Source organism: Xylocopa sonorina, chromosome 18 (genome assembly GCF_050948175.1).
Source record: "Xylocopa sonorina isolate GNS202 chromosome 18, iyXylSono1_principal, whole genome shotgun sequence".
Lineage (NCBI taxonomy): Eukaryota > Metazoa > Arthropoda > Insecta > Hymenoptera > Apidae > Xylocopa > Xylocopa sonorina.
Window position 1 is genome coordinate 1,336,737 of NC_135210.1, and position 25,797 is coordinate 1,362,533.

At 38.6% G+C, this 25,797-nt stretch overlaps 3 protein-coding genes across 4 annotated transcripts; 2 read left to right on the forward strand and 1 right to left on the reverse strand.

Moving 5' to 3' along the window:
- Positions 1-3,567: 3,567 nt before the first annotated feature.
- Positions 3,568-11,323, reverse strand: Bma (SCY1-like protein bma). 2 transcript variants are annotated; one of them, XM_076908139.1, is made up of 18 exons: positions 11,057-11,323; positions 9,722-9,954; positions 9,508-9,642; positions 8,513-8,734; positions 8,325-8,445; positions 8,145-8,234; positions 7,917-8,062; positions 7,638-7,768; positions 7,397-7,511; positions 7,159-7,304; positions 6,921-7,074; positions 6,571-6,811; positions 5,884-6,052; positions 5,539-5,720; positions 5,388-5,444; positions 5,061-5,299; positions 4,487-4,633; positions 3,568-3,626 (listed from the first exon to the last, which is right to left on the reverse strand). In XM_076908139.1, the coding sequence occupies exons 2-18, from the start codon at positions 9,872-9,874 to the stop codon at positions 3,594-3,596; spliced, it is 2,481 nt and encodes an 826-aa protein (XP_076764254.1). In that variant the 5' UTR covers positions 9,875-9,954; positions 11,057-11,323; the 3' UTR covers positions 3,568-3,593. The 2 variants fall into 2 exon arrangements, with proteins under 2 accessions (XP_076764254.1, XP_076764256.1); XM_076908141.1 differs by lacking the exon at positions 3,568-3,626 and adding an exon at positions 4,371-4,408.
- A 2,093-nt stretch (positions 11,324-13,416) lies between these two features.
- Positions 13,417-16,319, forward strand: LOC143431438 (DDB1- and CUL4-associated factor 11). Its single transcript, XM_076908164.1, has 10 exons — positions 13,417-13,602; positions 13,994-14,102; positions 14,194-14,440; positions 14,514-14,660; positions 14,730-14,911; positions 14,993-15,085; positions 15,162-15,408; positions 15,498-15,653; positions 15,735-15,841; positions 15,923-16,319. Exons 1-10 carry the CDS (start codon positions 13,523-13,525, stop codon positions 16,076-16,078), a joined length of 1,524 nt encoding a protein of 507 aa, XP_076764279.1. The 5' UTR covers positions 13,417-13,522; the 3' UTR covers positions 16,079-16,319.
- A 2,436-nt stretch (positions 16,320-18,755) lies between these two features.
- On the forward strand, positions 18,756-25,779 carry Tan (C45 family peptidase tan). Its single transcript, XM_076908153.1, has 8 exons — positions 18,756-18,899; positions 19,631-19,770; positions 22,015-22,212; positions 23,805-23,915; positions 24,733-24,949; positions 25,041-25,281; positions 25,356-25,552; positions 25,626-25,779. Exons 2-8 carry the CDS (start codon positions 19,654-19,656, stop codon positions 25,742-25,744), a joined length of 1,200 nt encoding a protein of 399 aa, XP_076764268.1. The 5' UTR covers positions 18,756-18,899; positions 19,631-19,653; the 3' UTR covers positions 25,745-25,779.
- Positions 25,780-25,797: the final 18 nt, after the last annotated feature.

Sequence of the window (25,797 nt, forward strand, 5' to 3'; positions counted from 1 at the left end):
GCACGTTACACATAATAACGATAAAAACGACAACGACAATTCGGTAACGATATTTCGATTTAGATCGCTTACATTCAAATCAGGATAATCGCGATCGTAAATACATATGAGCAATTAAAGTACGCAAGACAAAACGAAGTGGAAGAAACTCGGAAACATAGACCCAGAGAACAAGGCGAATCGCATAACATTCCTCAAGTTTCGTAACTCCTCAGGTTCACCAGTAGTATCACTAGGACTACAAGTCCGCAACTGCATCAGAAGTTACTAGAAATTCTAGTAAGTACATGTGCAACTACCAGAACTTCTAGTGCCGATACCGCGTACAAATTACGTTCATTCATAAATTTTGTCAGCAGTGGTGCAGGGTAACATTTCTCCATCCAAATTGCAAACGAATATTAACCCTTTGATTAACCAGTAAATAACGAAGCTTAATTAACGAAACGTGTAACAGCAAAATTAGCATTCACTTTCATGTAGTAGAACGAGATCTATCGAAATAATTATAGGTAAAATATTCAGATCGCTTATATGCACCCACAGTAGCCAAAGGGTTAAAAATGACTAAATTAAAATTGATTTGGCGATAGATAATCACGGAAGCGATGCTACGCGGCGCAACTGACATCACAGTGCTTTAACTGTGACAAAGTTATGTCGTCGGGGTATATAACGAGTTTCGCGACAACAACGCGTACAACAGAAAGAAAATTAATAAATGTATCAAATATTTTCTACCAGATCGCTAGATGAAACAAGTGATCTCGCCAGCAGCGAGACTCGATCGAGATTCTTAATATTTAGCTTTGAGAAAATGATTGTCATCATCTGTTTGTACGGTAGTCGCTACGTGTAGGTACTTATGGAGTAATACGAGACCGTAAGTAGGGAGAATAATAATATATGGTTACGAGAAATACGAGACCGCGTGATCTTCTGTTTGCTTGATCTTTTCGCGAGTCCTCGTGTCCAATGATTGTCCAAGATTGTCCACATAGTTCAGCAACGTGATTCATTTACGATCACGATTGCGATCTGGCGTTAACGCGAACATTAAGGACACTTCGTTTCCTCGTGCCGCGTGGTCCGCTAATCTCTGTTCAAACATACATCTACGTCTCTTCCTTTACACATTCATAATTCTTATACTACCAAAGATCGTACGTTTGTTCCATAAAATACATACAACGGGTCCCGCGCACAAACACATCGCTCATTTGTAACGATTATACAGACTTCAGAGTCTCTTTCTGTTCTTCTTTCGAGACACTTCGTTACAGAAAGACAAGAGAGTTCGTGGCATTCGAGTAACGATGTTAAAATACTTTTCGACATTTCAGGACGATGTCCTACTAAATTTAGAACTATTCGAGACATTCAGAGAGCAAGGAGTTACGTCGCTGTTGTGGATAATAAGCTCTATGATCATAACAATTAAAATATAAACGTACAGGATACGTATACATACAGGATGTTTCGTTTTAATTGGATGTTGCAAATAGTTCAAGAAATAGTAGATAGCAGAAAATCTTTCTAAAGAATTATAAGACACATGGTCTTCATAAATAAAAAGTATCAGTCTACTTACGTATTTAAAAACAATCAACGTTTTAAAAGATATTTTAATTTTATCAAGTAGTATCAGATATATACACCTATACTCATCTAAATTTTGTAATATCATTCCATGTGTTGCTTTGTTGACTTATTTAAGATGCGGATTTTTCCTAATTATTGTATAAACTCTGTGATTTAACATTAGGAGATAGTGCAAACTTTGACAAGACATCTTCTTCATTTAATTTAAAAAATTGACTACCATTATTTTGCAATAGTGGAATGGAAATATCATCTCAAGTAATGGTCTTTGACGTAAAAATTTCAGATCTCTTTCCAAGTGACATAAGAAATTAAATATAAAATATAATTAATTACAAAAAGGAAATCGACCTTGGCTTTTATGTTCCTATTTACATGGGACGATAGCGATATCTTGCTTACATTTTCTGGTTTTTTCCTGCTGAGATTCTCCTGTAACTTTCAAACAGCATTTTCTTCCACTTGGCGTATCTTTTGAAATATTTGCATTGATATATTAAAATGATACATCCTCTATGCATAGTAATAGTAATAGTAGTAATTGCACATATATAGAAATTTTGATTTTACAATAGTTAATCGATACAGGTGACCAGTCAACTGGTACCCTCACAATCAGTCCACTTACTTAGGAATCAATTGGTAAATTGCTTACAACGAATAAATGGCACAATATAAAAGCAGCTATGACTAGAAAACAAGATGTAGAACGTACATATTTTTGTAGGAACTTTTTGCATATATCTGTGCACTGAATCCATTATGGAAGTTATGTGCGCTTACATGTTGTAGAAAAGTCTGGCTGTATATAACATATCTTATTTCTTGGCTTTAAAGGAATCTCAAGTATAATAGAGAGCCAAAAATGCCATCAAAGTGTAGGTACTTTAAGCTTTTGATATGTGCATTGGAATACGATCATCAAAATACACTTAGACATGAAATTCCTTAGACCAGAGAGTACTTAAGCCTACCATAGAATTTTACCACATAATGTACAAGTATTTCTGAATCTGTTGTACAACTATCAAGAAATCCATCGCGTTACAATTGATTCAGAGTCGCGGTGATATCGTTAACATTCTAGCAGAAAATTGATTGCCTGCAATTATAATATTTGTAAGATAACGATATGGAAGAAATGGAAAAAGAAAGATATATTTGCCCGAGTCAATCGTGCAAGCTGATTGTCCATAAAATACATATAACGTTACCTTTGATATACAATTTGTACATAATCGGTGATAGAAATGTGTTTCGTACACGTATAATCGCGAGTAGAGGCATGAGCAATTCATTTTTCCACCTCCCATTTCCGTTTAAACATCTTGCTAATACTTAATTAAGAAAGATAATCCATCGGAGATTGTTTAATTGACTATACAATGTCCTTAATGTTACGCGAATTTTACGCGTTTGTCTTTACATGAATACTGTATCTGTATGTATGTATATATATTCAGTCACACGTGTGGGAAGTCGATTGTTAAGGGATGAGTAGTTTATGAATAATTATAATTGGGTTCGATCATTTTAAATGATCTCAGATTGTTCCAACTATTTACACCAAGTCATAGTTCTTGTCCATTTAGAAGTGATCACCACCGATACATTTAAGAAACCGAGTGTAACACGTACACGTATGCGTACATATATGTATATCTTAAAAAGAATAGAATGTATCCACGTATATAGAGTATATATGTATGTAAAGGTACGATATGGTAAAAAGAATAAGTGTATAAGTACATATACATGTATACTCAGCAATGTGTCGGTACTGATCAACGAAACTCACCTTCGTATTGCACTTTCCATTCTATTTAATATAGGATCTTTATAAAATTATTGTTTCAATCTATCCTTCGTGTTCCTGTGTTGCATGGACGGCAACCAAAAGATCTGTACGATAATGGCTAGACTGTTCTCCAATGAAATTAGATTCCCGATGAGCAACTATATATACGTTTCGTGGTCAGGAAACATCGTGTTCAGGCGTCGAATTGTTTGTTTAACAATTGGTACTGAAACGGAACAAGGAGTTACCATTAAGTTATAATTGTTAGCGTAACAGCTGTTCAAGAGATGAGGTGTAATGGAGCACCAACCGATCGAATGCGTCTATTTCTGATAGTTAACATTTCTGATTGATGACATTTTATTCCCTTTCTTTTTTTTTTTTTTGTGTCGTTCAGTACCCTCTTACGATATCATCGATAGTTTGGTTGTTTTGAAAAATCATCGGACATACAAACGTGAACATGGCAGATGCAAACCATAATTATTGTAGCACTTGCAGAGTAGTATTGTACATATATACGTAGAACAATGAAAATCGAATGTCAAGCAAATAGATAAACTGTAGATTGGAAAACTGTATACACTTAGATGCAGATAGCCAGAACGGGGTAAGACAGGGAGGCGAATGAAAAAGCTATCGATAGAGAATGTAAGAGAAGAAATGAGAATGAAATTGGGACAAAGGCAGGGACAGTATAGGAACTACTTCCCTTCCTATAACAAAATAGATCCAAATCACCGCGCATTCACGGCGAAAGATTGTTTATCTGGCAACGAGTTCAGTTCTAAAACTAGACATCCGTTGACGTCTGTATTCTATTGTTTTAGATCTATTTTACTCTTTGTCTTTCTTATTGTTCATCTCTCCCTTAAACGGCGAGGCCGTTATCGATTCGTGATTCACGATAATTCGATTGCGTTAATTAGAAAAAGAAAGGAGGATCGGATAAGCTAGTGAATATCCTTACACTGTAACGAAGGGTCAATAGGAAGACTGTCCTGGTAGCTGGAGTAATGGAGAAAGTGTTGGTGGTTGTGATGGTTGTCCATTGAGATTCAGGCAGATGGAGGGTTGTTGTCTTACCAAGCTGGAGCCAACCTGCTGCAACAGGCCTGTACCGTGCTGGGATGACGTTGAAGAAACGGACGGCCGCCTCGATCCGCGTATACTATTCATACTCGAGCTAAACAAGTACGGCACACTGCTGCTCGTGGTCGGCATTCCACCACCCTAGCAAAGTTCGTGAAAAGATCATTCCTCCTGTTTTCTTTCCTACCTATTTCCGTCTTTACTTCTTCTCTTTTCTTTTCTTTTCTATTCATCATACAATGGTTTACTGATTTCCTTGGAATAGGACTCTAATACCACATTGGCCACTATCTAATTTTTTAATCATATCCATTTTCTATACTTATAGATATTATATCAATGTTATGCGATGACCGTAAAACGATTGGTCAAACGAGACAAATTCGAAAAGAATGAAAGAAAGGACAAGTAAATGTATATATAGTAAGACCACTTTCAAAGCAAAGCCATGAACTATTTAATTGTAATTCATTCGTAATGCGTAGTGCACCAACCACTTGAAAACAATACCCGTGTCGTTTTGAGAGTGATCTAAAAATTGTTCATCTACGATTAAGATATACGATACCAAGGGAGGCGATAAATTTATGCTCGATCCGCGGCGATCCTGCGATCCGGTACTTGAGTGACGTCGAAGGGGTAACCCATCGCCGGGTGTACCACCTGGAGAACTTTCGCAGGACGGCGCAACCCGTATTTTCGGTGTTATCAGAGTATTCTCCGATAGTCGTCTGCTTGTAAAGGTGTTGGCTACTTTCAAGAAATTGTTGTTGTCGCTGTTCGAAGACGAGAACCACCTCAACATAGCTGGTCAAACAAAACAACAGTGTACACATAGTTGAGATTGAAGTCGTGTTAGCATCTACTGTAATTTAATGGAAAATTCGTAATTTACCTGACATCGAGTCCTTTCTGGCCATGTTTTCAGCCGATGCTGTCGTGGACATCGAACCTATCGGACAAACAATAAGAAATTAGTCGATTCATTATTCAACCGTGTAGATATGATGTATTTTCAGGTGCACGTAGAAGAAATATATTCGTACTTATGCTATTCTTTCGAACCATATCTTCAGCAGAGGAAGTTTTACGTTGCTCGATACGCAAATTCGGTATGTTGAATGGTGCGACGTACATATTGTCTGTACTGTGTTGGTGACGTAAACTTCGATACCGTTCCGGACTCGACAGGGACAAATTGTCCAGGGTTAACTGATTTCTCTGATTTCTGTTTGAAAAGACGGACAACAAAACAAAAAAACAAGCGAGACCAGCGAAACCCAACAAACAGAAGAGAAACGAAGGAAAGAAGAACATTAAACAATGATTATTTCATGATCCTGGCGGAAGTTTTGTTACGTTTCAATGATAAACCGTGACGGGAGCTTCACCTTTCGATATGATTCAGCATGTCCTGCAACACTTTGAGAAGTAGCTCGAATTGTTCGAGGTTCAGTGATGGGTTGATAGTCTGAGGTAGTAAAGAGGGCATCGCGCGAGTCGCCATCCAATCCACCGATAGTCCATACTTTTTGTCGGTTAACATTAATCTGTAAATGTCTGACGGAGTCGCAAAAATTCAACTCGATTTAACGCATTGTATGCTATTATTGTTACGCATTATTCCGTGGACGTACAAGGAAAATACTTTAATTAATATCAAATAAAATTCATTTTTACCTTTAAAGTTATTAAGATATAGCAAACGTATTTAGGACAGAATGGTAGAAACAAATAAACTCTGCATTTTTTAACGACAAATACATGTATCTACTTGCGCGTATATAGATTTGAAGAAAATTAATTTGCATAAATAATGTATTAAAAATTATTACTTTTTTTGTTAATCTTATCTTGCCAAATATTTACCGACACTCGTGTGCATTTATATCATGTGCTATTATATTTTTATTTTCCTTAACTTTTAAAGTAAATAGCACTTACGCACGACAGTAAATGTACAGCGATTGTTAATGAATATTTAAATTTTAGTAAAAATTTATAAGCGAATTTTCATTGTACGCCAATCATATGTTACCTATGTTTGCACAAGAAGGATAGTGTTACCGCATACTCACTTACAACCCGTACAATTATCTCAGCTTCTTGAAATTTCACGTTGAACAATAGCGGTAAGATGCAATCAATGATCTTTTGCTTCTCCAGCCGGCTTAAAATACGGGGAATTACATTCATAAGTATTCTGGAGTCTACCATATTCTTTTCGAACGCCTGAAGCAACTTCGGCAGTACGATATTTCGAACGGCCTCGTCATCGATATAATCGGTTACGTTCGATACAGCTACAAATGCCGCAGTCTGCGAAATATACTTCTTTTTAACTTTGTTATATTATCTTAATAAACACCGCCACTCGCCTTCGTTTTCTTTACTGTTCCCTTTACTTATTACAGGTATATGCACATACCTGTACTTGGGTTGTTGGATTTTCAAAGGATCTGTATAACATCGGGAGTACCTCGCTCTCCACGTATTCGCGAGACGTCTTTTTCAGTATCAAATGTAAATTTTCCAGCAACGTGACCGTTCCTTGAATCGAATTACGATTCGTGAAAAGCAACCTACACGTAGAATTCATTCGCGAATTAGCGGCGTGACACAATACGAGCATATAATGAAAGTTCTTAGCTTTTCATAATGCTTACCGTAACGATGGAAATACAATTTGATCATACTCTTCTTGTGTACTATTTTGTACGATATAAAGTACCGGTTGTAGCACAGCCGATTGAACTTCTTGACTTTCCAATTCGGTTTGCAAATACGTCCAGATATGTTGGTACCAAAGTTTCTGCAGAATTAATTAAGCTGCTTTCGCATTGTGTACGTATACGCGTACGTGATCTATTACGTTATATAATGGAATACGCGAATGCACATTACCTTCGGTATATAAGGCAATATTCCTTTTAGGGTGGTCGTATAAAAATGCTCCTTCTGCAATACATCTTTCATCTTGCTGACGTCTAAAAATTGAAGCGCGTACACGGGTGGATCTCTGTAAAACGATAGAATTTTATCAGTAAGGAGAATAAAGTCTTAACAGCAGAGAAAATAAAGATTTGTTTATAAAAGAAAAAAAAGAAAACATTGAACATTCGTTCACGAAAAGAGTATTACGTACTGAAAGTATTTGATCATAGATAAAACTTGAACGGTTGGCCGTTTCTCCGGATCAATGTGTAGAAGTCTGGAGACAGCTTCTCGTAGCGGTAAAGGAACTAAGGGTAACATCACGGTGACTTGTTCCTCGAGCTGTTTGAATGAAATACCAGGAACGAATGGAAATTAGAATGATCAGAAAACGTGTGAATATCGTTATCTCTGTGCATATGCGTTATTATGTGGTAAGGAAAAAAAATATATGAAAAGCAGTACAATTGATTAATAAATAATTGCTTACATTTTCCAGTTGTTTCAGATACTCGGAACAGCTGTGATTCGCTTGAATCAGCGGTCGGCCTTGATTAAAAATTGCGCATATAGTCATACCAAAGCTGAACATGTCACTATAGAAACCACCTACTTTCTTTTGCTGCACTTCCGGTGCTGCAGCATACCATTAGAAGCATTTAGAGTGATCGTTTATAAAGGGGGCGATGAGCTAGATATTTGATCGCATCCTTCTTACCTATGTAGTCAAGATTTGGCTGCGTCCTTTTCGGCATTCGGTTCGTCCATGGTTGCAACGATATCATCGGTATGTCGTTTACTTTTTCTACTAATCGAAGAAACGAGACCGTAGATCGAGTCAGACACAATGGGGAAAACACGATTTCAAGTAGAGAACTCTACGGGAAAAGAGACTTACCGATAAACTCAAGGCCTGACAATTTCCAGGTACCTCGTTTGGTAATTATAATGCTCGCTGGGCAAACGTTTCTGTGAAGAACTTTACAGGTGCCGTGAAGGAAAAGCAGCGCCTCCGTAATCTGCATAATACACGCACAGATTTCCATTTAAGAACGTTAACTGACAATTAACTTGTATCTGACTCACCTGCAATAATCCATACTTGATTTCAATGTCGAGCAATTCGTACTCCTTCACATAGGTGGTACGGTGACTGGCAGTCAAAGAAGTCTGTTTCGTTGCGTTGCTCGACGACTGGCTGATGTTGTTCGCCTGTTGCTCTTGATAAGCCAAAACGTTCGCAAGGCTGGCCAGAACTGGTTCCGATACGAACGCCAAGCTGTCTGCGCACTCTTCAACTTTGTATGCCTGTGCAGAAAATGATCAGGATCACTTTGCGTATAATTTGAAAAATCGTCTACATGGTTGTATACAGTACTGTGCAAAAGTCTTGGGCAACCGCGTGACTTAAATCAATCAATGTTAATGATTTGGCAGCATTCGGACGTGCCATAATTGTTTTACACGTGAAAAATATCACTTGTATCGGTTGGCTTTTCAGTCTCTCAAAATCTGGACCGAGTGGAGCTGTGTTACAATGAAAACACCATTGTTTCGGATAAGAAATAAAGAAAAAGGACTACAGTATGCCTGAGAGCATAGCAATTGAAAAATAAAAGTCTGGGAAACAGTGTTATGGATCAAAGTTCGAAATAGTTGGCAATAAAAGGCATCAGTGAAGGTTTGAGGCTAATGGAGTAGAAGGGTTTGATTCGAACAAATGAAAAATTAACGTAACTGCCATGCAATACCTAACAATTTTATAATAACACGTCCAGTACCATCAGGACGATGACTAATTGGTAAAAAATTTCTCTTCCAATGTGATAATGACACACGACACGAATCGTGAGAAATTGCAGGAGTTGGAAGATGTAGAAATGTTAAAAGTTCTGAACTGGCCAGCTCAAAGTTCTAATTGGAATAATTTAGGATTATTGTGACAGTAAGAACTATTCGAGGTGTTACAAACAGAATAACGAGAAATTCCAATGGAAATTATTAATAATTTCTATAAAAGCTGTATAAGAAGAATTGACGCTTATCAGTAATGGAGAAACGATCACCGCCGTACGATATACCTGTAGTATTTTTGGATGAGAAAATCGCTCCATTTGTTGTGCTCCCTTGCGCAACGTCTCTGTGACGGTCTCCTTCCGTTTTGGCTTGTGAAGCTTCTCAACTGATCTCTTGTCGAAAAAAAATATCGAGACTTCCTGAAAAGAGAAAAGATTATTATCTTCTGGGTGATCATCAAGTCGCATCCATCGAAAGGGGCATTATTCGAATTATTACCTTTCTATCTGTTTTCGTATATCCGTCGTAAATACGCCAAGCATTTTCAGGACCCGCTGTAGCCGACTGTTTGCCTACTTTGTACAAGTTCTCAAGAGGATTGGGAAGGAGGACGCTCGGTCTCGAGCCGCTGCTTTTCGACTTGGCAAACATAACGATCCTCGCTCGTTAATCCCCCGTGTTTTTTCTCGTGGGTTCTGTCCTCCCTCGATCGTGAATATTCGCCGCACCAACTGTACGATCAAACGTAAACATTTCTTTGTATTTTCCATTTTTTTTCTTCTTCTTTTTTTACCTTTTTTTCTTAAGAACAAACTGTAAACATTGATCGAATCGTTGTCTCTAATCATTTTTCTTATCCCCTTCGCGCGAATTTCGTCTCCGACTCTATCTTCCCTTGTTCTTCCTTACGCAACTCCTTATCGATTTACCACCTCGTACTTCTATACCCTCAGGTGTCCTCCGTGACTGCACCGCAAAACAAACTCGGCTCGGGAAATGAAACTAATTGAACGAGATAAGATCTGTTCAAATCGCAATCGGTATAAACTTTTATCGCGTCCCTTTAATTAGTCCTTAAATTAAATGTAAATGAGAAAGGAGAAACTTTCTGTGCTTCGTTTGCTTAAAATGAAACTAACTAAAATGAATAGATAAGAAATGGAATGAAAAGAAAAGACAGAAGCGGTTGTCCGATCTCATAAAACGGCTGAACACCCGACTCGTTCGAAGATCATCGATTGAACACCAGACAGAACATCGAACGATCGTACGAACGCACGTTAAATTTCCGTCGACGAATGTCGAGCACGATATATAAAATATGTACATACACCAAGCTCGACGACTGTACGACACAGCATTCGCCAAGACAGTTAATTAAGAGAACAGCCGTGCGACAGGTACGAGAAGCAATTATGCAGTACGATTGATCGAAAGTTTCTTCATCTAGCCTCGGTGTTAACTCGATCGATTCAAGTATAATCCGTATATCGCCGGGCCAGCCGTTCAAAGATAGCACCAGCTACATATATACATATATATATTGTACAACAATGTGCAAATCATTGTTTACTACCAAAGAAACCGGGAGAGGGTAACAACGTTGCGGCTACGATTTGACTGTAAACGAACGAGAATAGTGCGAGTCGTAAGAAGGAGTGATAACATCAAGAAGTAATGGTTTAACGGATGTATAGGAGGAAAGTAAGCGAGAAGGCGAAGTAGGGTGAGAGGGAAGGAAAGAGGATGGGACGAGAGAGGTCCACTCGATAGTGGATCGTTCGGAAACGAAGAAGAAAGCAAAGGCGAACGAAACACTTGGTAATGGCTCACCTGTTGCCGACGACAACGGGAATCGCGTTGTACCTCGTATAGAAGCACTATAAGCATGAAGAAACCGAAAGAAGGGTATTGCGCGGTGCGCGACCGCTCGGAGCACGCGCGCGCCGCTCAAGAACGCGCGAGGAATCCAAAGAAACAGTCGAGCACGATCGACGCGCGATTGCATCAGCACAAATACAAATTGTAACACTGTTTATAGTAATCCGTTGGCATGCTCCTCGATTCGTCGTTCGTGCGCATCGTTGGGTCTAATAATTAAGTTCGACCACCTGGTTAACGATATGTAGCGAGTATTCCTTCCCTTGGCCAAAGTGATGTTACAGTCTCTTCATTGCTTTTTTTTTTCCACCGTCTAATGCATGTATTCATTCATGTTCTTTTCCTTCTTATCGTTTTACTACTAGTTGGCGGAGTTTCTCTTCCACTTTTCCTTATTTCCGTCGTTGCGATTCCTATTACGTTCGCCCTCGTCCTTGTCCGTGTTCCTGCGTTTTTCCTCTTCCTTTCTACTCTCGCTACCCTGTCCTTTTCTACTTGTTCCCACGCGAGTCACTTGGTAGCATCGGTAATGGGTGTACCAGCGACATCGACGTTCACGTTGTATATCGCGATACTCGCCAATCGTCCTTGTTCCCAACCTCGCTCTCCTCCTAATGATAACGTTGTTGTGCGAGATTACGTTGCCAGCATCCGATGAAAGAGGGAGAAAGTCGGAAGGAAGTAGCGAGAAGACGCATGCGCGCCCTCGGATCCGGGCTATGGTTTCGGGCAGAGTCTCGAACACCAGCTTCGTCCCGACTCTGGGCAGAGTGTAGGTAGGACCTCTGCCTGGAAATTGTAGGTCTGGGCTGCGGACAGCTGTGGCTATGGGTCACGGGTGCAGGATCGTCGCAAGTGTCGGGAGCTTCGGGACGGGACGGAAAAGTTCGGACAGGATCGGGCAGGATCCTCGATACCCTCGTGCTATTCGGAATCCTGGGACCCGGTTCGATATGGATTACCTCTGATTGTTGCCGAACCGATACGCGAAATCCCAAGCGATACGAAAGAGCGCCGAGATCTCGTCCAATTACCCCTCGAACTTTTTTCGTTCCCCACTCGAACTTGTAATTTCGTGTCCCACGGGACAGTCGACAGGGGTGGGAGATGACGTAGCTGAGTACGAAAGTAGGGTAAATCGACTGTAGGCGTCAAGAGTCACGCTGTTACGAATTAAGGATTGTAATTTACAATTGTAGCGCGAGCATGATGTCTGCGAATATATATGAAGATGGGAAATGATGAAAGTAGGGCAAAGAAAGAGTTAGAGAGAGAGAGAGAGCGAAATTCACATTGATCGCTAATTTTTTTAATACATGAAATAGATGAAAATTATCAAATTGATGTTAACTACTTTTTCTCGCGGAATCTATTCTGCAAATTTTTTTTCTAATCGAATTAATTTTGTTATTGTTCGAACGACTGAATGTTCTACTATCGATCCAGCATTTTTTAAATTTCTTATTAACAATGCGACGCAAGTAATGCTTGCAAATGATATTAGAATCTTTTCTGTTCCCCGGTACAAAGTTTTCACGGTATTACCAGCGATTATCGAGCCTAAATAATTAACCAAAAATTCCATCCTTACCAACCGAGTTCGCAGCTTGATCGATATCATAAAGAGAACATTTAATTAAACGAATCGATACGTGTAGTCGTTAAATTTACATAAGCTATCCAACAATTATCTTTAATTACATACTATATGCATAGTTAAATGCATGCAAATATTATCTTGAACACGATGAAACATTTGACTAATGTACTTTTAGCAATAAATCATCTCAAATATCGAATGTTTCTACAATAAAGTATACATTTAAAACATCAATCGTATGGAAGCACGTTTATTTCTGCGGTAGATTGCATTATTTAAGATATATTATCGATTACCCTGTATATTTAATTATACATATAATTAGCATGCATGACATTTCACTAAATACAAACTTCTCTGTTCGTCATATTCAGAAAATGAACGCTCGATGATATCTGTCTGTTAGCAAATAATTGGAACGTTTGAAAGCAATATTTGTACAGATTCGAAACGCGATTTCTGTTCCTGTTACAACCCCCAACGAGAAACGGTCCCAATTTTCTCGCTGGTCGGCCACTTTCCTCAATACCGAGACGCGCGCACGCTCGTTCGCTCGCTCCATGAATTTCTAATAAACGCGTTGCGATCATCGTAATCGTAACTGGTACCAATAAATTTTCTAAACAGAAACGTTTTTCTTCGAAGATATCGCCATCCGCTCTCTTCCCCCCTCCCCTTCGGCGTTTAGTTCTCACGCGCTCTCGTCGTTCCTGTCATCGTCTGTTTCAACTGTCATAGTCACTGCACTAACGCCATCAACCCTTGGACGTTTTCCTTGTTTGCTTTTAGACGGTAAATAAGATTCGTTTGCTCGCTGCATGGGAGGCATTAATTCACGGAATATGGATATTGAACATGATCCTGGGCTCGCTGCTGTCCTGCAATACTTGATACGCAGGTTGGTTGAATGTTATCTCACGGGCGAAAGGTTTAATAGCGTTCCGAATCTTTTCTATGAACGTGTCTAGACGTATGCACGTGATAGAAAAAGAGCGAGGAGGGTAGAGGCTGGGCAGAAATGAGAAGGAGGAAGAACGACGGAGAGAGAGAGCCAACAAGGGAGAACAGGAAAAATACTAACCTCTTTGTATAATTCGGTTTCTTTATAGAAATCGTTTGTTTCTCCGCTTGCCTCTCCGTTCTGATAAAATGCCAAGGTCTTTTTAATCTGTCCTGCGTCTATCAAATTGAACGGCCTAACCTCTTTCCTCGTCTGCCCCTTCGTCGGTGACGGTATCGTTGCCAACGCCGACGTTAAATCGTTAACGTTCGTTATTCTGTCGTTCCAGCGGCCAACTGCACATCCTATCTTCAGATCATGATGACTCGGATGAAGAATACGCTGTGAATTCGCAACTCCCAAGAATTACATCTTTACCAAATACATCCAAATTAGATGTTTGTTATTTACAAATACGCAGTACGGTTATATTCTGTTTGCGTTCCGTAAGGGGTGGTTCATCCTCTTCTCTTTTCTTTGACGTTTCAGAAAAATGAGATAAGTCTTGCCACCAAGCAAGCATGCGGATTCATAGATAACGTCGACAAACGCAATATCTCTGTGACATCGATGATTCAGAGAAGAGCGTTAGGTCCTAGTTTTAGTACGGGGGAAAAGTGCAGAATAAGCAGCAGTTTTTTACCCAATAAAATGCACCAAGTTGCTAAGTATAGCACTAAAGCATTTTGCGGTTCATATTCTAAAGATGGAAGATTTTTCTTAACCGCTAGTCAAGGCAAGCGATCGAAATCATTTGTAATCGAAGCCGATTCCAAGGTAATTTATTTAACTTTGCGACATTTTTACAGACAAGCTTTTACGTCTTTATCGAACACACGATGGAGACTTTGTAGAATTCAAAATAATTCCTGCACGAGACGTTGGTTGGAGTATCTTGGACACAGCATTTAGTCCTGATGGCAATTATATTGTTTACTCAAGTTGGTCGGAATGTTGTAAGTGTCATTGTAAATCGGTATTGAAAATGATGTAAATCGACTGTGAGTTTCATTTCTTTTTCTCAGTGTATTTGTGTCCCATTTATGGAGATGCGTGTCCTCAAGAATCATTATCATTGTGCCCAGAAGACCGTAGATTTTGCGTATTTTCCCTTGTATTCTCTAGTGACGGCCGGGAAATTTTAGGTGGAGCAAATGACGGCTATCTTTATGTCTACGATCGAGAATGTCATCAACGTGCTTTCAGAGTATGTACATATGTATATATATGTATATATTATTCCCGTAGTTGGTATTCAATCGTTTATTTCCTACTGTTCTATTTGTAGATTGAAGGTCACGATAACGACGTAAATACAGTTGCTTTTGCGGATAATACTTCACAAATTTTGTACAGTGCTGGCGATGATGGTCTTTGTAAGGTATTGACATCTGTAGGGACGAAGATATTCTCTCTTTCTCTCTACTCTACTCTCCCTAATTTTTTCACTTGCTCAGGTCTGGGACAGAAGAACTTTAAACGAAACCGATCCATACCCCGTTGGAGTATTAGCTGGTCACATGGATGGTATTACGTATATCGATCCGCGTGGCGATGGCCGATATTTGATCACCAACAGTAAAGATCAAACAATCAAACTGTGGGACGTGCGCGCATTTTCTGACCATAACGGTGAACAAAATACACGTAAAGCTGTTGCGAACCAGAACTGGGATTATCGATGGCAACGAGTACCAAAGCGACGTTAGTAACGATTTAACCGATTAATCTTTTCTCGAGCTGCGTTTTATCGAAACAGAATTAAGTGAAAAGATGTTGCTTCTATATTACAGTACATAAAGCGAGAAATATGTTGGAAGGCGATACTAGCATTATGACTTATCGTGGCCACTCCGTTCTCCAAACTTTAATACGTTGTCATTTTTCACCTTCGTCTATTACTGGTCAAAGGTATATATATACTGGGTGCGCCGCGGGACGGGTAATAAGTAGGTTCAAATTTTTCACTTCTGCGAACAAAACGCGACCTTGTGAAGAATCGAGTACAAATCATTTTTAACTCGTTTCAGTATACGATGTCTTGACGGGTAGGATAGTTAGTAGTTTAGTAGGACACAAAGGATGCGTACGTGATGTTAGTTGGCATCCATTTCATCAGGAGATCGTTTCAACATCTGTATGTATCATAGATATGTATCTCTACTAGAGATTGCAGGAAAATGAAAACACGATTGTAGGAAATGATAATCTGTTTCAGTGGGATGGTGCAATTGTCAGTTGGCGGTATGATGGTAAGATGGCACTCAATAACACTGATTCGGAAGAGGAAACTGACGCGGAATCACGTCCACCTACTTTAAGACGAAGTCAACGAATAGCTGCTTTAAGAGCCAAGCATGCAGCGGCATGTTGAGTCTCGTACGTTTCATTTGGGAAACGCGATGTTTTCGTTCCGGAATTCAGTCTTTTTGTTCCTATGGGGAAAAAAATTAACGGCTACCGTTTGTGACAGGACAGTTTTGTAGCGGTGACTGTTAATCATCGAAATTTAACAGACTAACTTTTTCTACAAGACTGAGAACTATCATTGATACACGCACCTTTAAAAATGTCAACGCTGCCATTCTGGACGTTACGACAACGCGTCAAAGAAACTGTACGCGTATTTCTGGGTACAAAGTAGCATCGGCTATGTCGTTCATTCTCGCGAAATCGAATGTTTTTTTCTATTTCTACGCAACATGTTTGGTGATGTTTCATTATTTTATTTTCCTTTTTGCAATAAACCCAAGTGAAATCAGATCCGTTGCTCTTTTGTATTGCGACGAAGCTTGATCTAAACATCGCAATAAGTTAAGGACAACCTTTACAGGATTAAACTCAACATTTTATTAATTATATCTTCCGAAGGAATTCATTTTTCCACCATCTAATCTTCGCATAAACGCATATATGTATATACTGTGTGTGTATACTATTTGATAGACGAAAAATAAAAGGCGAGAATGAAAAACATAGAACGAGAAACAAAAGGAGAAAATCTATGGCTTTTACAAAATAATTTTTTTTTTAACTGACCAAAACCAGAAAAGGACGTTATTGTGTACATTTCGCAGTGTACGTATTTTATTCGATATGTTTAACTACTGCGTACGAGTTCCCAAACATTGTACATATCGGACATATATATGTGCGCGCACGCGTGCAGATACACACATCCAGACACACCTGCATACATACATACATACACACACACACACACACACACACAAATACAGAGTCGCAGACATGTATATATTTATATATACATGCGTAATGTTATATTAAACATGTATACTAATAAATTACTGAAAAATACCAACAACGTTTTAATTTTCCTAAATTGTAATGTCTCCTAGTCCTATTTACAACTTTTCTAGACAGAACTGGAAATGTATTCCGTTCTGCATATTAGCAAAAGTATTTCTAAAACCGAAATTAAAAATGAAGCACCGACTTCAAAGACGTGCCTTTATTTACCATTCGTGCCGCGTAAATTATGCCTGCAACTCGTGCCCAGCCTGCCCATATGATCTCATATCGTCTTATTATATATGTACATTTAAATGACGGAGAAAGGATACTGTAATTATATGACGGTGTTAGTCTCTCCTGAATATCGAGGCACGAATTTAATATCGACTACGGTTTTACTGTACGCTTTCTTTTCAAACTTACACCGTACACGTACGTACATGGAGATATGTATAACGTAGATGATAATAGAGTCGTGCGCTGAAGGCTTTAAGAGAAGCCGTAAAAATGGTTTAAGCTCTTGTTATCGTTTCATTTATAGCCACGAAAATAACGTACATCAAAGAAGCCGGAGTAACGGCTGACCACGCGCCGCGTAATATATATTTACATTTAAGACACTTCTTTGTATCTACATCTACGCTCTGACGTGTAACTATTTAGTTGAGTTTTCGTGCTGCGAGATTTCATGTTATAAATATTCATGCCTTTAATTTCCCTTTTTTCACGCTACTCTGTTTTTCTCTGCCCACTTGTTTACTTAGTAGCGAAAAAAAGATTGGAAACAGCGCAGTTCATTTTGCAAAATCCCTCGTGGATTCTTTTCGTCACATTTTAAGAACAGCCGCGATAAGAGAGGAAGAGCAAACACACGCAAGGTGGTTACGGGAAACCGTGAAAACCTTGGCAACGAGGAGCGTGAACAAGGCTCGCGCTATTATTACAATAAACACCAGTAAATGTTCCCGACGATTCGAGCATGACCAATTAACTGTATTTCGTTTAGTTTATTGAAATCGAGAAAACTGAATCGAAATCAAATACTTACGTAAATGCCAGAAATGGAAAATCGTTGGATAATGTTCGTTTCCAAGGCCATTTCTTAATTACCAACGTGCTATTGCCAGCACCTAATTGCTAATTTGAATTTCTCCACAAAAATAAATAAAATAAATCTAACCGTCCTCGTACAATGCTTTTAACCCGTGTTTTATACAATTATAATTACAACAGATGACACACAGACATCTCTTATCCCTTCTCGACCTCTAGATCATCTTAAGCTATCGCATCGTATGTGATCTACGCGAATCAGAATGTCATTATCATCATAAAACTTGTTCATGTTAATTGGATTAACTATCCTGTGAAAATACTCGGCGATACGCTATCGGTTCTTATTAATCGTCGACAGAGAATTAGTGAAACGTAAACGGTTGAAGTCAGAGAAAATAAACGAGAACGGCAATTAAAACAGAGCGATCGCTGAGATCATTTAGTTAAGTAATAACTGAAACTATTACGTGGGTACGTGTGTTTCCCTTTCGTGGCGCGATGTTTATCGACGTGGAAAAATCAAATTGAAAAGATACGTGACGGTCCGCGTAACGAGATCGCAACATTGCCCATGACTGGTGGCAATGGTAATGTAAACGCGTTTGTTGCACATTGTTTTTAAACGCCTAGAAGCTCTTTCTCCCCTGGTGGTAACATTGTTACCCGTGCTATACAACTCCACTGATCGATGTAAGCCAATAAAAGGTAGATTAGACTTACAGTCTTTGTAGAGGAGAGAAACCGTCAGTCGCACGCGACAATCATTGCCGGTAGAACATAGTCAAGAGCCGTCGCGGGATCTATCGCGCCAAATCCTTCCAACTCTTTCCATCGTTTCCGTCGTGTGTTTAACATTGAAACGTGCTCGATCCTCCTCCTTAAGGGTAAGTGCGAATTAAGAACTAATAGGAAAGGGGTGGTAGAGTGGCGTGTAACAAGTATAGAATAAGCATAGTGACAGAGGACAATAGCGACAACTAGCGAATCGCGTTCGAGACCTTTTTCTTCTATTAGATCTCGACACGAGATCGTTTCTTCTTTATCGATTCTCCCTTACAAATTGCGACGATTCTTCCCTTAGATTCCACCTTCGATCGACACGCTTTTAATACAATTTATATCGGGTTTGTTCTCTTGCTTGAAATGCGACTCATCGCGTCGAGTGTAGAAAAGATAAAAGGAGAAAAGAAAGTGATTTTTTAAACTGAGGAATTTGATTCGCATAGAGAGATCATCGCGAATAATATGTACGAAATACAGTTCTCTGTAGATCTAGCTATCTGCAGAGGATACGCCATGTGTGTAACATTGTCTACGCAATCGATAAGAATCAAACGGGGGCATATCATATTGCATGCACCCGTCATACACGGTCATGCGATATGCTGTAAGTGGGGCGGATGAAATCGAACGAAAATTTGGAACGTTTCGAAATAAACGACATATACAAATAAAGAAATAAATGTACGGGTGCGGGTGTATACGAGCTACGGATCTGATCCCAGTTACGAAAAAGGAAAAGGGAAATCCCTGAGCGACAGGGAGCTCGACGATACCTAGAAAAAATGTATGGGAACGAAAATTGTATTTTTATTGTCGTTAATTATTTCTGTAGAAACGACATCGTCCGGACGAAAGATGACTAGCGCGGAAAATCCTGCTGAAAGTACAGGAGGAAGGAAGAACATCGGTAGGAGGCAAGCGATTCCTGTAATCCACACCAGAGGAACATATTACGACATTGGTTTCGATATCGTAAGAATTCCATTGTTTTTTTTACCAATATCATTTCGTTATTGGCATGTACGTACGTACTTACGTTTGTACGTTGGCAATTCGACGAGCTTAGGTGCGCAACGTGTTTGGTACGGTTATTACTAGTTGGCAACCTTCATAAACCAGTGATATCGTAAATGTTCCTAATTACACAGTATAATTATCGTTATGTAGTTAGTAGTTTTCATAAAAATCGATCGGTAGTAAAAGTGTTCGTGGTCGAGGATCGATACGAGCGTGCCTAACTAATATCTTACGTTGGTCTTAGAGACGCGGTGCCCTTGCGCGTTAATACCTTATTAAGCTTGCGAAAAGATAAGAAATTCATTTTTGTTTATTATCGTCTAGATGTCTATGCATCGGAAATCGCGAAGGTTTCGAACGATTTTGATATATTAGACTTTGAGTATCGCTCTATTGAAGCAACATCTTGAATCAACCCTTAAATGTCGATACGTACAATTTCTACTTGCACCTTGGTTCGTTCGATTTCCAATCGGTACAGTACGTACACACGAAATGCGTGCTTTCGTTCATATGCATTCCACGCATAATGTAACTGAAACACAATCGACTAATTTATACATAGAAGTCTATTTACATATTTAGCTAATGAGCATTTACTTGCCGATGAGATTCATGCTTTTTTCCTCGCTCGATTAGCATTGTACTCGCCTCGAGCTAATTGAACAGCTGATCGCGCATTTATACGATTCAACAGTGGAATTAGCGAGAAAAAGCCAGGCTTCTATTTTTCGTACGCGCATCCAAACGACAGGTCGTAAGCAGCCGCAAATATTTCGCGTCCTGTCTACTGCTGTTTCCGAGAGATATTGAATAGGTTACCTAACGACTTACATAATGTTATGCAACTTTAGGTGTGATTTGCCGTTCGGGAAAATAATGCATAATATGTATACATATACATATATATATAATATATGTATATATGTATATATGTATATGTATACAAAGTGATACGTTTGACCGGAAACAATGAAAAGTCTTCCAAAGGATTAAAGTTATAAAAGAAACGATCTTGCAGAACTTATTTGTTACGGAGAAGGACATTGGAGGGTAATAAATAATCTTTTTGTCTGTGATGAGAACACTAAGGTAATTTGAATTTTTTCAAGTGGAATATTGTACTTTTTTTTATAACATCTGTCGAGACAAATGCAACGATCTGCCGTACGAAGTCAATTAAAAGAACATTCGTAATGTAGCTACAGAGGAGGCGGTGGAGGAGGTAGAGGAGGAGGAGGACACATTCAAGGAACATTCAGAATAAACGAACAACTAACCGCGAGTTAAATGCTGGTAAACGAACGTGTTTTAATAACGGGGGGAGATTTTTCTAGTAGCCGAGCTGTCTGGTTCGTATTAGCTGTGTGGCTAGGTAAAATTGAAAACCGGTCAAACACGGGCGGTACGACTGACTTAAACGCGCAGTTCTTTACTACATAGTATTATCTTTCGCAAACTAAATTATGACGAGGTCGTAATTGGTTGATGAAAAATGCATAGCATTCCGCTTAAAAGAGTTTCGTCGACCTTGAGATACAATGTTCTCCGCCATACCAAACAACTTACATGACACTTTCTTTGATAACTTTAATCCTACATGAGATATTTCATTGTATCCCGTTAATCTTAAATAATCTGCATATGTATATGTACCATATAAATTTCCTATCTAGCTTCGTCTGAAATTTAGATTCCGATTTTATCTTCTTCGCTTCGAGTGTTGACAACTCGAGAAAAAGAAGAACGCGTATAACGTGCTGAAAATGTACATCTACTTGCACTAGTTCGGACTAGTCAGCATAATGAGGCATTCAGGTATATTTCGTGACCCCAGAGTTCACCGTTTGAAAGTTTTTAGACGATAGGCGAGCAGACGAGCATCAGCCTTCTGCATCGCATTATAGAAACAAGTATAATGCACGTAGTATAAGTATGTATATGTACATCTTTCTCTCTTTCTCTCTCCCTATATCGCTTGTTGTTTTGAAAAAAAGAAACGGAGAATCGTTTCGCATTCCGCGATAAAATTGTGTGGTATTTTATCGCAGAATGCGAAATGATTCGCAACCTGTTACTCTGCCTAAATATTGAATGTTGTTTCGATAGTATGCGAGAAACAGATCGCACGCTAGAACGACAACGCTGATTAGCACATGCAATGTTATTACGCTTTTTTAATCTAGTTTTTCTATTCAGGGGCATACGTTCTCCGGTTTAATTCAAGAGTTTTTAACTTTATATCGACCGCTCAACGAGGTCTATTTACCGCTTTACGAGACAGAAGCGGGTAAAAAGGTTTACGAGGAGACTCTGGCCTGTGTGCAAGAGCAATTCCCTGGATATCTGAGGGAAATCCAAGGAACAGCCGATGGTGCGAATGTTCCTTTCCATAAGGTATACAAATGTCAAATTGTATTGATTAAATCGATGTTTCCTAAACTTTCTCATCGCGGTACACTGTTTAAGTTCACAAATTTTTTAGAAACACTAAAGTGAATTTGAGTTTTTAATTCCAATAAATGGTAACGCGGATACATTAGATGAAGAAAATAAAAATTGATTTTAATTTTTATGTCATACCTATAAAAGAAACGTTTTTCAATTTTTTAATAATAAAACAGACCGTGTTTCGTTGTTCTCGTCACTTTCAGAATTTGGTGGAACATGATTTCCACGATATACAGTTTGACAAACTATGGGTTAAATAATTGTGTATCGGTAAACATTTAGAGTATTTTATAGGATTGTCGTACTATCCTTAGAAAATAATGATAGAAGTTCTTCTATGCGAATGAACGATAACGCGTTTTCTTTTTCGTTGTTTAAATGTAAACGTGTTTGTAAACAATGATCGCATAAGCGCCTATGGAACTGCATCCAGACTTGCATAAGGTAGAACTCTACACTGTAGAGCTACACTGTAGCAAGGGTGTCTAACCTTTTTGTTTCTCTGAGCCACATTGGAAGAAGACATGATGTTTTGGGCCACAAGTGTATTACCATAGAAAAGAAAAGAAACGTAAAATATATAGTTTTCACGTTTAAGTAATTTAAAATTTATTAGCTTACGAATTCGGTCATTCTAAAACATCAGATTCATGTAACATTGTTTTATACATTTCACGTATAAATCCATATCATAAAATTGATGCGATACTTGGCATTGAAGTTAAGGAACGAATGCGTCAATATCTGGTTCGATTGACGTGGTTGCAATTCTCAGACAATCCTCAAGGTGTCCCATCCAACATGTTGGTTCTAATTTTACACTTAGTATGTTTCATTCTTGAAAATAGTTGTTCACATATGGACATGCGTCCAAACAATGATAACATGAATAACGCATGACTGTGTAACGCGGGATATTTGTCTCTGGATAGGTACAATTTACAAAAGCCCAACAAAGAGACGCGATCAAATTTATCTTTAAAGTTAGATGCCAGATCGCAACTCTGTGCATTCCACTTGAAAATCTGTCGGCAGCATTGCTATATCGACTGTAAACTGTAAATAACTTTGTATTGATACTTGCCTTGGACCGCGGTTTGGTCAGCTTTGTTGTACAGTACATGTATATTCTACTACCGTTTTGCGATTTAGTAGGATCGAACCGCGTATCTAAAAATCTGCCTAATCATTCCGTTGAAATGTTACAAATTTTTATCGCGTGAATCGTTCATTTCCAGCATAGAGCTTTTTCGAACATCGATGTGGAAATGTTTGAACGTTAATTATTTTCGACGTCTTAAAATGTACAATTTTTAATGTAGCAGAATTTTTTTTTATAAATTGCAACAATCTTGAGTATATGCGCACGCATTAAATCTATGAATTTCACTTTTGATACACTTTGATTACATACTCCTTGTGATTATTCGAACAAAAACGATCCTCAATCTACCTGACAAGTATCATCTTGTTAGAAATGTTTTTTACGAAAAGCGAAGCGATAAAATTTGACACGCGCTTATTTTCCTTTCTTCCAGTTATTTTTAATGCATTTGGATGATATATTGCCAAATGCAACGAACGAAGAGGCACAGATGAATACGTTACCAATCGGTTGTTCGACCATTATGTGCAATCAACCGGGACAGGTATGTAACGAAGTTTAGATGAAAAACTTTTGCTTTTCTAACTGTTTCGTGTGGCAATGCATATGCTCCAATCAAAAACGAAAACCACGCATAATACATTCAAAACTTTACAAATACAGGAAACACAAAAAACTGTTGATTTCAATGTTAATATAACTGCAAGAAATATGAATAGAGACAATACTGTATTATAAACAAAGCGTGCGGTAGTGAAAGTGTTCAGCGCAACCCTAAACTGTATTTTATTGATACAGTCTCGTGTGATGCTACATATATAAACGCAACCGACCAATAAGAAGTAAAGTTACTTTCTATTGGATAACCACCGGTTTATACCTGATCAGTGATGAGAGATTGTACTGTTACCCTTGTTAAGATTACCGATTTTTGCGCGCTACAATAACACGAATTCTCATAATTTGTCTGTTTCATAAATCTTAGCAAAATAATATTGGGGTTTCGCGTAAACGAATGTCTTTTCGCACGAGCATATGCCTTGCCTTTTTTCTTCTCCGTAAAAAGAAAGCGCGTACACGCACAAGCACGTTTCAAAAAGGCTTGTTACACCGAGTTAAAAGCTCAGTTTGATTAATGATTTTATTTAAATAATCTCTGTTGTTTCGGTTAATCTGTACGAGAACTATGTTTTCTTGTTGTTTAAAAATCCACTGAATAATAGAATAGTAAACGCAATGTGAACTTTACATACTCTTCCTATAAATCATAGTTTGCATTTACCTAGCGTGTGTATATACATTTCAACATTTCAACGTGTGTATATACATTCTATGTATTTATTTTTATCATATCAAAACAGGAAATTTTAGGTCATAACGAGGACGCGCTTAGCGAAATTCTGAATTATTGGTACTTGGTTTCTGCGCATGTAATCGAACCAGGATGCAGAGAGGAGAAATTTACGTCTTTAAGTTACGCAGGATTTTTACCGGGATACACCATGGGTTACAATCATCATGGTCTTGTTTACACCATTAACACGCTTAGCGCTGAGAGATTACGATCCGGTAAAACGCGTGAGTACTGTTTCTAATCCAGCTTTTTCGATTCTTTCGGACGCGATCCTTCCTTTTTAATCGATAAACTGATAAATTCTATCGTACGCAGCTAGGTACTTCCTAACCCGAGCGCTGTTAGCTGCAGAAAATTATGTGCAAGCGCAACGGATTCTGAGTAACGACGGATATGGCGCGGCAGAAGGATTTTCGGTAAACATGACTTTTTTAATGCAAAAAGGAGACAGGATGTTTTATAACATTGAAATTGGTCCTTGTGAAATCGACGACACGCAATCACAATTGAATATTTTAAGCGTTAGCCCCGGAGAGAATACCTTTCACTGTAATAGGTTCGTTTTTGTTTAATGTTAATAACAACGATATATTTTGCTCGTCGCATCCCAACTACGTGTTCACTTTTCAGATACCTTCGATTGAAAATACCAGAAACAGATGGTCTTATCATAAATAGTAGCATTAGAAGGATGGAAACTATTTGTAGTCATCCTCCTCCTAGATGCCGTCAAGACGTTCTAAATATTTTAAGCGACCAAACCGACGACGAATATAGAGTCTACCAAGAGATTAAGGAAGACGATCTCGTGAAGACTATAGCTACTGGTAATTTTTCTATTTATCCCATTCTTCCGTGATCAGCTTATCAAACAAATAATTGCAATAAATGTTTGCACAGGTATTTTTGACTGTATCGGAAAAACCTGGTCTATATACACGGACGTACCAAATTCTACGGAGCCGATTTTAGTAATACCATTACGGTTGCACGATGAGTCAACAGTTTGTGCTACGTAAACTTTAGCGATAAAAATCGTGTTCTTGCTTGTTTCATTCTTCTTACCACTTTC